The sequence below is a fragment of the Symphodus melops genome (genome assembly GCF_947650265.1).
Source record: "Symphodus melops genome assembly, chromosome: 1".
NCBI classification, from domain to species: domain Eukaryota; kingdom Metazoa; phylum Chordata; class Actinopteri; order Labriformes; family Labridae; genus Symphodus; species Symphodus melops.
Genome location: NC_136691.1, coordinates 19,088,809 through 19,106,562, shown reverse-complemented (window position 1 = coordinate 19,106,562; position 17,754 = coordinate 19,088,809). Strand labels below are relative to the sequence as shown.

The 17,754-nt window shown below is 44.3% G+C and overlaps 1 protein-coding gene across 6 annotated transcripts in view; it reads left to right on the top strand.

The window, feature by feature from the left end:
• The first annotated feature begins 6,991 nt into the window (after positions 1–6,991).
• cdc42bpab (CDC42 binding protein kinase alpha (DMPK-like) b) overlaps positions 6,992–17,754 on the top strand; it is a 68,655-nt gene continuing 57,892 nt past the window's right edge. For all 6 annotated transcript variants that reach the window (XM_079353261.1, XM_079353258.1, XM_079353257.1 and 3 more), the window contains exon 1: positions 6,992–8,324. In XM_079353261.1, coding sequence (XP_079209387.1) covers positions 8,147–8,324 — 178 coding nt within the window. In that variant the 5' untranslated portion in view covers positions 6,992–8,146. The remainder of the gene's footprint in view (positions 8,325–17,754) is intronic.

Genomic DNA, 17,754 nt, shown 5'->3' with positions numbered 1-17,754 from the left:
GATGGAAACTTCAGTGTGATAAACAGGAGCACAGTAGCTCAAGTCACCCAGAGATAGACAGTGTCCCTCTGACACGCCACCGGCCTCTTATATTCTTGCGGCCCTCCCAGTCGTTCACACTTTGTCAATGGGGGCAGGGGCCCTTATCAGAACAAAGGTGCGACCATCCTAAACAGGATATCTAAGTGGTCATACTTCAAACAGCAACAATTAGACTCGAGTGCCATCCGTATTGTGGGGTAATTTCGCCATCACTAAAGTTGTGCTTGATGTTGGTGGCCTGGGTTACATTTGATAAAAGAGCAAGGAAAAATCTTCCCTTTAGCCTAAATAACTCCTGTAATTTACTCCTGCTTCTTGTGCAATAATAATGTTATAAGATGTCACCTGATCTTATCTGTATTTTTATTCTTAAATTTGATTGCATTGCAATATTTATTTATGGGATAATTTGTGCAATAACTTTCCATCCTTATGTGCACTGTGTGTGTCTCTTTTTGATTTCTTTTTCGTACTAGCTCTTGATTACTGTTTTTAATGTATGTTTTTTCTATTTCTATTTTTTTTTGCACTGTGTGATTTTCTTCTGCTATCCTGCTTTGCTGCTGTAACACTGTAAATGTCTCCACTCCCGAGATGAATAAAGGATTATCTTATCTTATCTTAAATAAGGTCACATATGTTCACCGTGGTTAAGGAATATCACACAAACGATCTCTGTGTACATTTTACACATGTATACATTTGCTCAGGGTTATACAAGTGTTCTCAATGGTTTTTGGTTCAAATACTCCTGCATGGACTTAAACGCTCCTCTATAGAAGAAAAATCAACAACAAAACTCAACAGATGGGGTGATTTGGCTTATCATTCTGACATGTTTAAGCACAGTATAACTGATTACAAATGAAGTCTTACAGTTGGAGTTAAAACATGTTTGGTTTTCCTGATCTAAAATCCACTTATTCGAGTTTTGTCTCTCGTAACTCATGATCAGTCATACCTTGTGTTTGTTTCACATTGTAGGACACATGTCCATATTTTCTTTGTGTCTTGAGATTCAGTTATAACTCCAGTATTAAAAGCTTGTCTCGCCGGTCCCCACTCTGAAGTGTGCTCTCTGCTGCTACACATGCGTCCCAGACAGACATCTCTTGACCCTGTGAACCTGAAGTGCCCTCTCTTCAGTAGCACCCTTGTCTACACACACACACCCAACACTCAGCCGTGTACATTCCACTGAACCATGTCAGGCTGGGACAGTCTGGCAACAGTCTGTCACACAGCAGCCTTCCTTCTTTCTGGGTGGCAGGGCAGCGGATTTTGTCCAGCAAAAGGTGGACAAAGATCAGCTGGAAATCCAGTCTGCTCATTCTGGGTACAAGTATATAACAAGGAAGTATTGCAGGGCTCCAAGGGAGAAGGGGGACTGGAGGATTAGATGTTTATTCCGAGCCCTGTCACCCATTCTAGACCCTCTCCAGAAGATTAAAATTATTAGCCAAACAGACAGTTAATCCAGGGGCCGGGGGCCGGCGTGGATGTGGATTGGGGCAGGCTCTTCACAGGTTGGTGATTATCTGATTCCATTGCGAGGATTTGCCTTGCCTTTTTTGTCACACAAACATTAGAAGAAGGCAGCTCTCACTGGCTGCCCAGAAGGCCCTGCCTGTGGTTGTGTATTGGCCCATGTTTGCTTAGAGATGTCAGACAGACTGAAGGAGCACACAGGAAGAGCAAATGACAGATGACTGCCAGACCAGCTCACTCCATATAATGCCTGTAACTTACAAACAGACAAATTATTAATTAGTGCCGGACATCCTGGTACTATCTCAAAAAGGCATTTTTTACCACTGGACAAAAAAAATGTAATTACATTTGAACATTATGATGTATGTATAGATGGAAGATTAGTGATATAAACACATTAAATACATGTGCACTAATAAGTTAAATAGTGTTGCTACTACATTAATACTGAATCTGTTGAATCTAAATCTATTTTCAGTAAAGGTGATATAATCACTGGTCTGGTGTTAATTATCATTTTCTTTTTAAAAAACTCCAACTCTAAAAGACGGTCAGATCGAAATGATTCTCTGCACCAAGTTGACGTGTGAAAACTGAAGATGTGCTTTTAAAAAGGAAAAAGAGTATGTTTTGTATTGTAGCTCTATTTGATGTCCACTCTAATGGACGTTTCTGTAACTTTATATTATATTTATATTAAATGTGTTAAAAATAACATGATAATGTCACTTGGCATGGCCTAAGAACAGAAAAATAACTTTAAAAATTCTTGCTACTTGATTTTATATTTCATGCATGAAAGGATTAAGTTGAGACACTGGCCCATTGAAAATATCTGGTTTGTTCGTTTAAATCCTTTCCTAAAACTATAACTCACACATGAGCTTGTTTTATAGACCCAGGGCACATTAATGAGGCCTCCAGCTGCAAAGTCATTATTGTAAATGAGCATTAAGGTCTACTTTTCATCTGAACTGATCACCAAAAAAGAATGCATCAGTGATGATACATTAATTTATAAAGTGATAAAAAATAAACCAAATGAAAGCCAGCACAACATTAGCAAAGAAAGCCACAAACACAGAATCAACGTTTTTTCAGGTACTGAAGCAAATAACAAGACACTTATATTTCCAAAATGTAGATTATTGTTTTTCTTAGGGGGGTGGAGGAGTAGAGGTAGAGCTCTTAAGCACAGAGACTTCTCCAACAAAGTCCACTGCTGATCTCCAAACCGCTCTATTGCAGACATGTAAATTGTGAGTACATCTATTGTCCAGTCCAGCCAAAGGCCGAGTCTAAGTGCCTGCTCTCCAGAGCCAACAATGCACAGACCTCTTTCACTCTCTGCCTCACATTACAACCCCTAATTCGGGAAATTAAGATTCCCTTTGTGTGACATTTCACAGTCTTTCTTCCTTCCCATACCAATCAAAGACAAGTTTCCTAGTTCAAAGCTACATCTGATGTCTCAAGGTGCCATTTCTTTTCAATCAAAGGCCAACAAGCTCCCACAATCAACAACTCAGGTGTTAATTAACATCCACGCATTTGCATTCAAAAGCAGTCCAATTTATAGGTCATTCCCTTCCATTTGTGAAACATGAAATCCCCTTTGCTTTGCAAAATGCTGTTTGTAGAAGGCTTGGTGGAAATATGAGGAAACACATCTTGGAGGCTATGTCAGAGGAAGAGTTGGCTTCAGTCTGATAGCTGTCCTCTCTGTTTGCACATTATACAGTATGGATCAGCATCTTATTTAGAGTCTCCCTTGGAGCAAGGCGGCGCTGCAGGCTGCTCCACAAAGTCAATATTGAACTTGTGTTGGTGGTCAGCGCAGATTCCTCATTATGCACACAGCTCCATTGTCGCCGACTTCCTGATCTACTATTTACCACTTTATCTTCATACCAAATATTTGGGGACATGTACCGCTTTATTTTGCTCCTTAATGTCCATTACAATGGTTTAGTGCGGTCGCAGACGAAAGGTCCACTCCGAGTCTGGAACAGTCGATGCAGCTGGCTGCCAATAATCATCGATCAGTCTGTCAAGAGGGGAAAGCGCTAGACCTGTGCAGGGACGACACAATAATTGCTCAATGGCCTCTACATCTAGACGAAGTACAGGGCAGTCTAATTGCATTTCACACAGCTAATGACAGCTCAATCAGGCGCAGAGACATGAGGCTTTAATCCCAGTGTAGACTCCCCCAAATAGGATCAGACATGATTAGATAGGACTAACAATAAATATTTTCATTAACTTTTTAATTAATCGACTCAGGGGAGACTTTCGGAATGCAACTTTCTTAAAAGTAATACAAGACTATTCGATAAAATTACACGATTTAAAGGCTCTACACTCCCCATTTATTTTCAAAGCCATTGCAATATATGTAGATAATTTGCAATCTGTTATTATCACGAATTTATGAATCTGTGCTGCAAAATGTTAAATGGAAGAAAACCAGAGGGAAAAAATACACTCGTAAGAAATACAGAGGAGGTGCTGTTGCCTACGAGAACAGTCAAGTTTAAAAGTTGCATCGAGAGTCGTTGTGCAGCAGAGGGCGCTGTGGTTACACAAAAAGCACTTTCATAACGGAATCTGAATAACAATGTAACTCGGGACTGTTTAATTTTTAACAGTAGTTTTTCTATGAGACAACCCCTATCGAAACTTGAATCTCTGGCCTCATCAGCAGACACGTTAACAGTGATTAATAACTCTGCTGCACTTCTAAGGATGAAATGAGACTGTAAACACGCCTGTTATTAATTCTACTTAACCACCAATATTCATCTTTTTGAACTGGCAGCATTTTATTTATATTCTGTGTTTTATTTCATTGTTTCTCATGAATTTCCTCAGCCTATTTAGAAGACGTGCAACTGAAGAGTAAAACAGATATATTAATTATACTATTAGACAATATTTGACACATAATGCTGATTTAGCTGTTAGATAGATAGATAGATAGATAGATAGATAGATAGATTGATAGATAGATAGATAGATAGATAGATAGATAGATAGATAGATAGATAGATAGATAGATAGATAGATAGATAGATAGATAGATAGATAGATAGATACTTTATTGATCCCGAGGGAAATTCAAGGCATCCAGTAGCAGTTTGCTTTGTGTTTGTGTTTGTGTGTCTGTGTTAGCTGTCTTTCTATCTGCTGCTGTTAAATGTGTGATCCATTGTTAGTGATTAACTTGTTGTTGATCAATGCAAAAAAACTCAAAAGTAACTGCAACCATAAATGCTTTAAATTGGACGTGTAAATCCCTGTCGTTCATTGTAAGTTTACAATACTTCAAAAGGGTCAGCACACCCATATTAATACCAATAGGCTGATGATAAGCTCTGTGATGAGAAGTGCTCTTAATGCTTTAACCCACCCACAGTGATTAACAACTACCAACAATAAACACGTTAAGATGGGAACAATGAAATCTGAATTAAAGGAGAACTAATCCCATAGGGTTACACATGCATCCGAATCATACATTTGAGGTTTCCCTCAAATCAATAGATACCATGCATGTGAGCGACAGATGTGCTGTGACCTTTTCCTGCAGGATCAAACAAATTAATAGATTATTTGAAAGAGTCAGAGCAGTATATTTACATACTTATTTACAGTTGCCTGCTGACTTTTAGTGCAGAACATGTGTGCACAGCCGAGACAATCAATCATCTCAGAGTGGTCACACGCTGCAGAATACATAAACTGTTGCTTGTCTGTTTCTGATAAACATTCATGCCAGTGCAGTATGCTTCACATTACAGTCGGTCACCATCAAAATCTGCTTTATTGGACACATCTTGCACTTCGAGTTGTTCTGTGTGTGTGTGTGTGTGTGTGTGCGCTAATTTCCTCACAGTCGTTCTTTGTGCTTTTTTCTCTCTTGCACTACAACAAAAGTCAATCTTTCTGAAAATAGAAGAGAATTATCACGTGTTGATCTCTGCTGGTGTGTGGCTCACAGACACACAAGCACAAAGCGTCTTTCTTCCTACCCCCTTGGACCCAGCTGCATTGTGGGCCGTTAATCATTAATACTTGTACTTTGAGCAGCGATAAGCACCTTACTTCAAAAGGATGGACCATTTCAAAACATGAGAAGATAATTAAGAGTAACAATCTGTGACGAAAAACCCCCGAGAGGGTGAAACTGTGTATCCCAATTTTGAACTAAACGTATTCATTGAAGTTTTTACATTGTTCAACACAACATACTTTGAGTTTGCATACAATGCCACTCGAGTAGATTAATTTCTTCTGTGAAATAAAGGGCAAATAGGTAATGCAGTAACTATCAGATCATTTGGTCCAATTAAAAGACCTGATGGGAGCTTAATCCTCATTTATGTCGACCTTTGTAAAATCTGTCTGAGTCAGTCTGCAGGAATACTGCAGATCACAGGGTCAAGAGAGATCCAGGTCTAACAAACCACTGTTTGTCTTTGAGAGTTTGTTCCCAGCATTAAGCTCCTGTGACCTGCAGTGAAAACAGTCAGAGAGAATCCAGGACAAACTTGACACGCCTTCATGTTGACAGATGGGAAAAGCTGACAGAATAAGAGCTGCAATGAAATGTCAAAACTTTCAAATGAATGTAACCCTTCTGGACACATAAATCACACACAAGGTGTCAGGGACAGTACACTTGATAAAGCTGGTCATGTGACCCTAACCCTAATGATGTCCATTCAAGTGCATGTTTGCAGTAGGTGGCAATTCAGATATAAGCACACATTTTTCATGTCTCAGTTGTTGCTCATGGGTCCCGTGCTAGCAGTGAATGAATGAAAAGATTCTGTGAATGAGGCCTCTCTGTAAAGACTTTCAGGTGTTTGAAGACTTAAGTCAGTTGGATGGTTATTATGTCTGACTGAGCTCCAGATACTAATTGTAATCTCAGTCAGAAGAGAATGTGTCCTCTCTGCACCACGTCACCAGCAGTCTGACAGACAACCCGCAGTTTCCATTCACAATATTGACAGCCCCCACCAACAACCCCCCCCACCCACCCCTTCCGCACAGCAGATGCTGTGACGGGCGCCATGATGATGATCTGGGATTTTGCCTGCAGCAGCTACCAGACACCTTATACTGTTGGGAGATAGGTCGCCGGCAGTGAAGTAATGGATGGGGGTACCGACTATGGCAGAACAAAGATGGCCGATTCAAGGATCCTCCGATCCACGCATGCGCGAAAGTCAAATAATATCGATATTGTTTTTGTAGAAATTACACACAAGACGGCCTTTAAACGTATAGAAGTTCAGCTAAGACACTTTTAAAACAAGTTTGTCACATTGACGGGGATCATAAAGAGTTTTTTTTGTTGAATGCCAGCAGCGTCACCGACAAGCGTCCATGTTTTATCCCATTCATATTTTACAGCCCGAGCCCTGCTTCCCATGATCCCGCGCGACGTTACGACTGGAGCTGCTCACTGGGTCATCTCCACTGTGGACGGTCTCTGTCAGCAGGCTGCTGGTAGCTTGACTGTGCAAAGACGGCGAGAAGCGACCGAGGCAGAGCAGAGGACAGGAGGGGGGGATTTAGGTTGAGTCCCGTATCTGGAATAAGTAAGAACAAGACCACAGTTTTTTTTCCTCCCCACTTTTGACGTGAAACGAGCTCCGCTTTAACCTTCAAAAACTAAATCTGCATTTTTTTGAAGCCCCAACTTATTTTTTTGGGACGTGAAACTAAACAGTGGCGTTGAAGTGAAGAAACTAAAGAGACGGCTTTTTTTTCTGGACGAAGAATGGGATTTAAAGAGCATATCTGCCTGCACCGAGTTGACAAAACAACGGAATAATTTCCAACTGGATGACAAAAAATATCCGCAGGGAAGCGTTAAAAACTAGCAGACATCCCTTGCGACACGATTGCATATTATATGTGAACTTGTAGATAAAAAAAGGGGGGGGCGCAACGATGGCATTGAGAAGCGAGGAAAAGTAAGGTTGAGGTTAGCTCCGAGGCTAACTTAGCAGGCTGCTAACTAAGCCTGTGTCAGTCCTGGAGCAGAGGAGGGGCGCTGGGGCTTTGTAGCATTGCAGATCTGCCATTGCATTTTTCTTTTTTTTTTGTGGGTTGCTGCAAGAATGGAGAATTCATAAAATCTGCCACAACAACTCAGAAGGGCTCTACTCAATTTGATTTTGATTTTTCAACCCAGAGAGGATCTGAAACTCCCAGCTAACATAGAGGACTCCCATCAGGATCAGCCGGCCCGGGGCAGCCAGGGTCCACTTCTTGTTCCGTGTGTGCACAGTGGGGGATCGGGTGTTATAAACATGGGGAAGTGCAGTCCACCTCCTGGATCCTGGATGTCCAAATAAAAAAGATGACGAACAGGTCGATGTTAACGCCGCACTAGCTCCGGCTTACCTACAAAAAGACCAAGTTGTAATATTAGTGGAGATCTGCTCAAGGTGAGAGAACTTCTATTACAGGCCTGTGTGTGCTAACCAAACAGGCCGGGGAGGTGTTTTGATTATTCCCCGACCTCACCTCCTCCATCATCATTACTTCACCCCCCCCCCCAAACACACACACGCAATAAGCCGGAGTGATCATCATGTCTGGAGAGGTGCGTTTGAAGAAGCTGGAGAAGCTGATCCTGGACGGTCCAGCTCAGTCTAATGGTCAGTGTCTGAGTGTGGAGACTCTGCTGGACATCCTGGTGTGTCTCTACGATGAGTGCAACAACTCCCCTCTCAGGAGAGAGAAAAACATCCTGGAGTTTCTGGACTGGGGTAAGCATGATTTGATTTGTATCCAGCCACCTTGTCTTGTTGTTCTTTATTGCGAGATAATAAGTGTGTTAATGTTGGTGGTGCAGTGACCCTCCCTTTCACCATCACATTCCTTTTATAGTAATAGAGGGGCTCTCCTCTCTCTCAAACACTCCCTGAAACTAGAAGCATTGCCTTTTTTTTTTAAAATCCAGTGTAGTCACGTGATTTATATGTTTTGGAAAAATACCTGTTTCAGGAGCACGCGTTAAAGAGAAGAAGACCAATCAAACTGGAGATGGTAGAAAGTACAGAAAAAGATGGATCACTTTGAGGACACAGTGAGCTCGATCTTAAACAGACAATATGAATCCAGGAAAGAGCTCATGAACATGCACTATGATCCTCCACACCATCACTTATAACCTTTGCATCCCACTTAGTTTCCCTTTCTTTTCTTTTTTTCTCTCTGGGTGTGTTGGTGGAAGCTGGTTGATATCTTACCTGGCTGTCTCTTATCAGATAGTCATTGTCATGAATTCAACAGCGCTCTGTTTATTGCCATTGCAGCAGAAAGAGCTGAGTGATACGCTCTCGATGTTTCACTCAGGATCCGATCAGTGATCAGGAGGAAGCGACGAGTTCGCTGTTTGATAACTTTCCCGTTCCCTTTTTTGTCGAGCGAGGTTCGGGGAGCAAAAAACAAAACAAAACAGTGGAGGCAGAGGGGACCACACACACAACCACAAACAGCTCAATCACTTGTGCAGAAGTGTGTGTGTGTGTGTGTGTGTGTGTGTGTGTGTGTGTGTGTGTGTGTGTGTGTGTGTGTGTGTGTGTGTGTGTGTGTGTGTGTGTGTGTGTGTGTGTGTGTGTGTGTGTGTGTGTGTGTGAGACAACAGGGTTTGGTTTGTGCATGAAGCAGGAATGTGAACAACTCACCTTTTTCTTTTTTTTTTTTGTTGGATCTGCTGCAGAGGCCTAGCTAGCTGCCGGAGCATGCCTGGCTGGCCTGCTCGTCCTTTTTTAAAAGCCCTGAAAAAGAAGCTGCAGCAGTTTTCAGGCAGTGCAGGAGCAAATCCCAGCCCTGCATCGAGACACATGAATAATACAGAAGGCATTATGAAACAGAATCATCACAGGAGGCCAGTGTAGTTTGGAGTCTTTACTGGCAATCTTGTTTTAATTTTTTTACTTCTCTGGATCAGTCAAACAGCTTTTAAAACAGCTGCAGTTTGTCTGTCCATGTTCAAGAGGCCGCGTTGGACAGGACATGCGGAGGTAATGTTCGAATCTGGACGTTAAGTTGGTTCACCCCACAACCTCCAATAATCCATTCTCTGCTTTAATGCATCTATTTCTGGCTGGATAAATAAAGGGGGCGGAGCTTCAGAGGTCTTTCTCTCTTTAAATGGACGAAGCTATTCTCCTGCAGGTGAAAGTCCAATCCAGATGTGTTCGTCCATGTCGCACGGATTCAGTCCTTCAGGACAGCCTGCTCCTCTCCCAGCGACCTGTCCCATCTCGCCGCTCTGTACAGAGAGCCGGCAGGTTGTGATGATGATGCTGACGCTTTCAATCTTTGTGACAGCGAGCACGTGCGTGGGTCCGTGCGGTCACAGTCCCACGTCGCGGCTCGTTCAACCCCAGAAACCTCCAGCCGCTGGAATTAATATCAGTGAATTGAATTGACTGGTTGTTGTTTGGACACATCAGGCGGTGAGGCTGTTCTTCGCTCTAAACATGTCCGACACGAGAGAGAGGCATAAACGTGTAAACCTCTTGTGTCACAGGTCGCTGGGAGAGGAGCAGGCCGTCCTGAAGGATTATTATTATTTACTGAGTCAACTTCGGACGTTGGAAAGATAGCAACCCTAACTGTAGAATCAAAACAGAGAGTCATGATATTTTCTGATCAGGATGATTGTTTCACTTCAGTGGATCCTCGCCATTCAAAAGAAATACTAAGATAAGATAATCCTTTATTCATCTCGCGAGCGGAGACATTTACAGTGTTACAACAGCAAAGCAGGAGAGCAGAAGAAAATCACACAGTGCAAAAAAATAAAATAGATAAAAATATAAGTGTATGAAAAACAATAATCAAGAGCTAGCAAGAAAAAATGTGCATCAATTAAAGAGCTATTAAAAACATGCCTCAGAAAGGAACAGTTGAAATGCCAGTAGCTTAAAGATGTAAGTCTGTATAAACAGTATGAACACTATCATGCACAGTGCATATAAGGATCGAATGTTGTTGCACAAATTGTCCCATAAATAAATATTACAATGCAATTATATAATTATAATATAATGCAACTAATACCGTTCTCATAAAAACACGACTGTCTCTTTGTTCTATACATGCGTGACCAGCTGAACTGTCTAAAGCTCATTTTGACCCCACAAACCTTTTCAGTACAAACAATCTGACTCCTTGACTGAGGAGGAGGAGAAAGACGTTTAAACAGGAGCTGACTCTTGGAGGCTTGTCGGGCGTGCCTCAGCATCAGGATAGATCACGTGACGGCAGACCTCACCGTTCTGCTGGAGACGTAAACAAAAAATCTGCTTTAATTCAGATCAAGTCTCATCCTGTTCTTGACGGGGGGGGGGGGGGGTCACCATTCCCATGTTTCTCTGTGCTGGCAGACACAGGGTCACTCACCCCTCTGTACTATCTAATCGGCTTTAAGATGATAGAAGAAGAAGTCGCGTAACATCATGACAGCCACTTATTTAGTGGAGACAGAGAGGTCACAGATCTGACTGTCGCCCACATGAAACGATTGGATCCGTCTGATTAAACAGTCCAACTTAAACACAGTTTACGTCTGCATGCACAGAAATGGTTCAAGATGGGCTCATGAAAGCTGAGAGCCTTTGTGCTGAGTGATCTGCCTACCTCTGCACCTCACATCAGACCTGACAGGAAGAGTCTTTGTGGCTGCGCGCTGTACCTTTTTTTTTTTTTTTGCTACAGCGAGTTCAGCAATGTTCCCTATTCTTCCCAGGAATGTATACGAGCTGGAAGAGAAAAACAAATGTTTGGATTGGGGTAGCGTTTCTTCTTGTTTGGTGACCTCATTTGAGCTGAAATAGAGAGCCCTCCGTGACCTGCAGCCACAAAGGGAAGTCTACATGGGAAAGTACGCTGTAGCCTGACTCCTGTGCTTGGACGTACTCCTCCTATGATCTGCTGTGTGAACCATGTGAACACGTTTCTTTATTGTGAAACAATGTTTTGTTTTATTCTGAGGGATTTCACCTCTTTAGCTGCTGCGGACGTCGCGGGCGTAGAGACGGGAAGGTCGGGCGGCACTCCAACCAGCGGTGACCTCGGGATCACAGCGTCAGGGGCAAACGATGTCCGATTGGTTTGCCTCGTGGGGCTAACGTAACGTTAGCATAGCGAGCTCGGGCCAGCCTTTGGTCCTCCTTGTACGTTAACGACCACACACCCGTGCTGGATGTGATTATTCCTTCCCTGGTCGTGTGATTTACATGCTGCGTTCCAGTTGATCTCAGAAGTTGGAAATTCCAGGTTCCAGGTGTCACCTGGAACGCCCCGCGGAGTTTTACTCACTACTCGGAAAGTTTGAGAACATGTGTTAGCCCGATTTAAAGTCCAACATGGATGCTACATGCATCAACCTTAACGTTGAGGATGTAAACCTGGTGTTCATTAGCTGCTTGCTCCTCTCTTTGTGGGGTTAAATCAATCACTCTGATAGTATCCTGTAGTGTCGTTCTCGTCTGGTGTAAGCCAACAAAACAGAGATACTCCTGGAGGTGTCCACGTCGCTTTTCTGACTTACAACTGGAACTCGCCCCAGCTCCGAGATCCCACTCCCACGGTAACTGCAACGCAGCACTAGACCAGCTTAACCTGCCACAGCCTACGTGCACCTTCATCCCCGTTTTAAGAGAGAAGAATTACGGCCAATCGGTGCCTCTCGTCGGGCGCCCTGTCCAGTCGTTGTGGAGCATTAGGACGTGTAACTCTGAACACTGGAGGGGTTTCATTGACTCAGCGTGCACATCCTTAATTCCTAAAAGAAGAAGAGCTCCACATGATGACGAGACATGACTGAGCAGTGAATGTATTTATAGTTCACAATGGGCTCATGACTAATAAAGGGAGGCTTCGTATTGCAGCTTACGCACTGAAGTTGACACTTCGCCGCTCCGTCTCTGGACAGGAATCGGCCGTGGTTTTTAAAAAAATAGTTTTTTTCTTCTTTCCCGTCATCATATCCTGCTTTTTGTTTTTTCCTGATCTCCTTCCCTGTTTTGGGAAGCGGATTGCAGGGCAGCTGCTTGAAAATGGGTAGCCATGCCAGCCCGCAGTAAAGCAAACATGGGGGTGGCAGCCTGACCTTTTCTCCGTCTCCACTCTGTTTCGCCCGCAGTGGCCAGCTGTTCAGCTGCAGCTGATGTGAGCTCCACCCTGCAAGGCTTTTATTGGCAGCATGCCTTACACACCACACACTACACACACACACACACACACTACACACACTACACACACACATTATTGTGGTTTTGCCTAACTCGGCTATCTCATAGTTCAAAGACTGGTGTTCCTCCCTGTTATTAGCATTATTGAAAAGGGCCAAAAGAGCGGCCACCAGAAGAACTTGAGTCGCAATGGTTCCAAAAGAAAACATTTGGAGTCACATGGTTTTGAATTCTGCTCACAGGCAAACTCCACCAAGAACAAACAAGGCTGTACGCGAGGCCAGCAACTTGGACCTCACCATAATCTGAGAGCGGGCAGGAAATGTGCTTTTCTTTCTGGACACTTCAGTCTGACGCTAAAAAATAAATAAAAAATGGCGTGTTGATAGTGAGGCGGTGCTGATGTGGGAGGGAGGACGAGGCGCTGACTGATAAAAGCTCGTCAGATAGTAAAGTCATCGAAAGTGAAGAAAGTGAGGAGACGCTGCGTTTACAGTCCGTCGCTCCGTGCGGAGTCAGGAGGAGCTTCACTCGTCTCAATCTGTGATATGAGCAAAAGACTCTCAATCCTTTAAGTGCTGGATTCTGTCAGGACATCCTTGTTAGCCCTCTGGTTGTTCTGCTGTTTCCTGTCTGTCTATCCGGTCGCAGGCACGGAGAACAGGAACGGGGGGGGGGGGGGGGCATGATGTCATACCAGGAAGTGGGACAGCTGGATCACATTGTGTCATTGTGTACTCACTGGCTCACTTTGTGTCCAATGTTTTGGTGTTGTTGGGAAGGTGCAAGGCCACAAAGCATGTTGTTTTCGTCTTCGCTGGAGGAACTTTTTTTTCCCCCTTCTTCTTCTCACCCAGTCTGTTTTTACTCGTCCCCACTTTCACACACACACACAGTCATTCACACACTCCCTCTCTGTGGAATAAACACACACACATTTTAATAGTCCTGGGGGGGGTCGAGCAGAGGGACACATGAAGACACTTCAGATCTTCATTGTCCCAAAGCACAGTGAAGCTTCAGAGAGAGAGAGAAGCTGTCGTCTGTTGTGCACTGCAGGGTCCGCTCTGTATGGACTCAATAACTCACTGCAGTGTTACATTAGTGGGCTCTGCTGGGTGTGTTGCTTAAGCTCTAATAGGACTGTTAGTAAGGTTTATGAATGGCTAGCCTGGATCGGTGTATCTGCATTGCTGCAGTCCATGCCGAGGGTGAGCTGTGTTTACCGTGTATATGTCACAGATAACTTTTAACACTGCGTCTGGGAGCAGATGCATGCATGCTGCTAATTGTGATGTGTCATCAGAAAGTAGCAAGTGGCAAGGCTTGTCCCCCCCCCCCCCCCCCAGTCTCACAGAGGACAGCATGCTGCACAGGTCATTAGCCAGTCTTTCAGGACCCTCGGGATCTGACTGCAAATGCCCCCCCCCCCGTGTCTCCCCCTATCCTTCTTTCTTCACCTTCACTTCTTCTCATCCTCCCATCTCTCTTTCTCTCTCTCTCTCCCCTCTCCCCTTGTTCTACCTCACCCTTCCCTTGCAGCGCCTGTTGGCTGTCTTTGGCTGACCTCTGCTCAGCTGTCCGTCTCTTGAGTCAGTGCAGAGAGATGAAAATGAAGCTGCCTCACTTTGCTGCATTCGCCTCATTGTTTCTGTTTTCTTTTCTTCTTTTCTTCCTTTCTTCTGCAGCATTACCAGAAAGAAGTCGAGCTCCGTAGGATGGGCCTTTTTTAGCACCAGGCATATACTTGCATAATCGCACATTATGTCATTTCTCCCCCTTGTTAGGAATCAGCAGTCCTTCAGTTTACATACATTTTCTCCCACATTAAATCACACTCGCTGCCTTTACAAAGCACAGTCAAGTCGAGCGACTTCTTCAGCTCCATTGTCCTCGTCCCTGTACGAGCACCAGTTGAGAATCCATTTCTAGATGAAATATGTCAGACTCCGCCCCCTTTCAGCTCGGTGTCGTCGGTGAAAACGGGGCCAGCTTTACAGCTGTGTACATCGTGTACGCCTCTACGCTTGACTTCTGCTGATGTACGCTCTCCCTTTAGCTCATGGAGATATCTGAAGGCAGAGAACAATGTGTTGGACTTTAAGGCCCGGTGGGGCGGGGAAGCCGAGGCCAGTTTGGGTCTAAATGAGGCGTGTGCACGTAAGAGCTGTCACTGTCTGATATAGATGATCTATATATATAGCAGAACTTCCCTTTCAATGTGGCGTTGACCTCTGGTCTATAACGTCCTGATGTGGCGTCCAATCATTCGTTGAATCTCGGTGCGACAGTATACGTGGAACAGCGTCCTCACTCTGACACAATTCAGCGACACGAGATGGTTTACTCGGACTGTTTGACGAAGTAACAATATCAGGAAAAAAAAGGAGACACTGTGAAGTTTGTCTTTGAGAGGAGAAGAAGAAAAGCACTTTTTAAAAAGGCCGGTTGTGTTGAAGGAGGCGTGGCTCGATCCTCTCTGATGCGTTTCAGGAAGTCTGAGGACGTTAGCGCTGAGTAGCTTCACCAGACGCTGTTTGATGTGCAGTGGAAGGTCAGCTGACCTGTTTATAGAGATGACTACATCATGGTCAGATTACTGCTGGTGTGTCGTTAGCATGGATGACTCTCTGCCTTGTTTTCGCTGCCTCTAAGATAAGATAAGATAATCCTTTATTCATCTCGCGAGCGGAGACATTTACAGTGTTACAGCAGCAAAAACAATCGAGAGCTAGCAAGAAAAAATATGCATCAATGAAAGAGCTAGTAAAAATATGCACATACATAAGGTGTCTGATATGTAATTGGACTTCAAATGCACTAAAAACTACAAACGAGAACACTTCCCGTGCTGACAGTTCAGACCCTGATGAACAGATTCCACTTTCTTCATAGAACAGAGAAATGGAGGTTAATGAAACCTGCAGTGATTTCAGTCACACTCTCGTGTGCACATGAGCCTCCACAAGTCCCGTTTAACTTAAGCTAACACAATAAATGGCCTTTTTTTTTTCTTTTTTCTAACTGACTGTCTGAATCGTTGTTTTTGGAAACGCTGATAGAAGCTCCAGGCATTAGCATGCACGATGAGTTTGATTTCTGGGAAAATAACACGAGGCTTAAGAGAAACATCCAGCGCTTTGAATCGTGTGCAAGTTTTCCACTCGGTTCATCGTGAAAGAAGAAAAAAAACACATCAGCGCGCTCTCCCTCTAATGAGTCTTCAGAACAGAGGAGCAATTAGCAACTCGTCCTTATCTTCTGCCAGCGAAGTCTACACACACACACACACACACACACACACACACAGACCCAGACAGAGCAACATTGTTTTCTCATAAGATTTTTTTGACGCTGCCAAAGGGTGAATTTGGGAAAGCGACTCGCCCCCTCCACCCGTTCAGTCCAAACGATCCCTCAGCCAACTGGCTTCGACCCTCGCTCGCATAGTTTAGTCTCTTCCCATACTCTTAAGAATTGTGTGTGTGTGTGTGTGTGTCAGTGGATGAGACAGAGTGGAAGCTCCTCTCGCTGGTAAACATGTAAGAATCGATTATTGAGTTAGGAGCTGAAAATAAAAATCCCCTGCGTTTCCTCCCGTTCTGTTTTTCATGAAACTGAATTAAAGGTTGGAATCCAATCTGAAATGAAGCGTTCATCAGAAGTGAAATGAATGGATTCAAGTTCAGGCCTGGGTACACATGCTGAGGGGACGAAGCGTTGTCTGACTCCGTGAAGTGTTTGGAGGGTCAGATAGATCAGGCGGAGGTGAAATCAGCCTTTTGGTAAACCTTGACCTTTGGGCTTCTTAGGGGTCAAATGTTTCTCTGAGGAGGTCACGGAGAGGAGCACACGCAGGAGTGAGTACTGAATGAATACACTTGAATGTCTCCTCTTAGCCGCGGAGCAGCGGGTGCGACACAGGCACAAGGAGGGTCTTCAGGGTTTGTAGCTCGTTCCTGTGTGGCGATCAGCAGAGTCACACTGAGGGGGGGGGGAGGACCCACAATCCACCTCTCATCAGTTATGATCTCCACTTTCTCCTGATCCCACCGCGTGTCTGTGTGAGGAGGCTTTCTTGTGCTAATCTCAGTGTTAATAGTGACTCTGTTGGGATTAAAGGAGGAACTCGCCCTGTTTGGAGAAAAGTTGATGTTCAGCCTCTGATAAATCCAGGGATTAGGAGATCTTGACTTCTTGGTCCATCGCCACACACACAATTTGGCTTCCCCTCAGTTTCCACTCGACGTCCACGCTCCTCTGTAATTTGAGTAATTGTTCTTATGAAGTTAAGTTTGCTTTGTTATAGCAGTCTCTCTAAGTGGAGGGGTTATGGGTGGAAAATTACTTAAACTTTGGAGCACAAAGGAAGCTCAACCCAGCGTTTTGCACTCCTATAAATCTACCAGCACGGGAGCGTGCCCGCCCCGCCCCGCCCGCCCCGCCGCCCCAGGATGAGACCCATTAGCTGCTCTAAAACCCAGAGCCCTCAGGAGCCTCGTCACGACTGGAGTTCATAAATAAGCCTGAACTAAACTGCAGCATGTGATCTCCTCTGGCCCGTCGGTTTCGTCTTCGTCCCCCCCCCTCCCTCGTTCTGTCACAGGATGTTTCTAGAACACGCAGGAAAAACGCCATGGCGAGGTTTTGGCACAGTAACCCAGCAGCAGCAGCAGCATCACGGGGAGACGTGAGGCAGCCGTCTTCACACTGATTTGTCTCTGCCTCGGGCGATCACTTGCACAGTACACAGATATGTTTAGTGTTTTAATTATTGATGCTCTAAAGGCTTATTGACTCCTGCTGGTCTGTGTGTCCATGAAGAATCTGGTCTCTCCTGTTGGACCTCTTAGTTTAAAATCCAAGTATTTAGATTAACATGGGACAAGTTAGCCGTAGCTTTAACAACTCAGCCGGTGGAGGATGTTTGTCTTTAGACCCTCTGGATCACTTTCAGGATTATTTAAACGTGTCGGAGCCTCGGTCATCC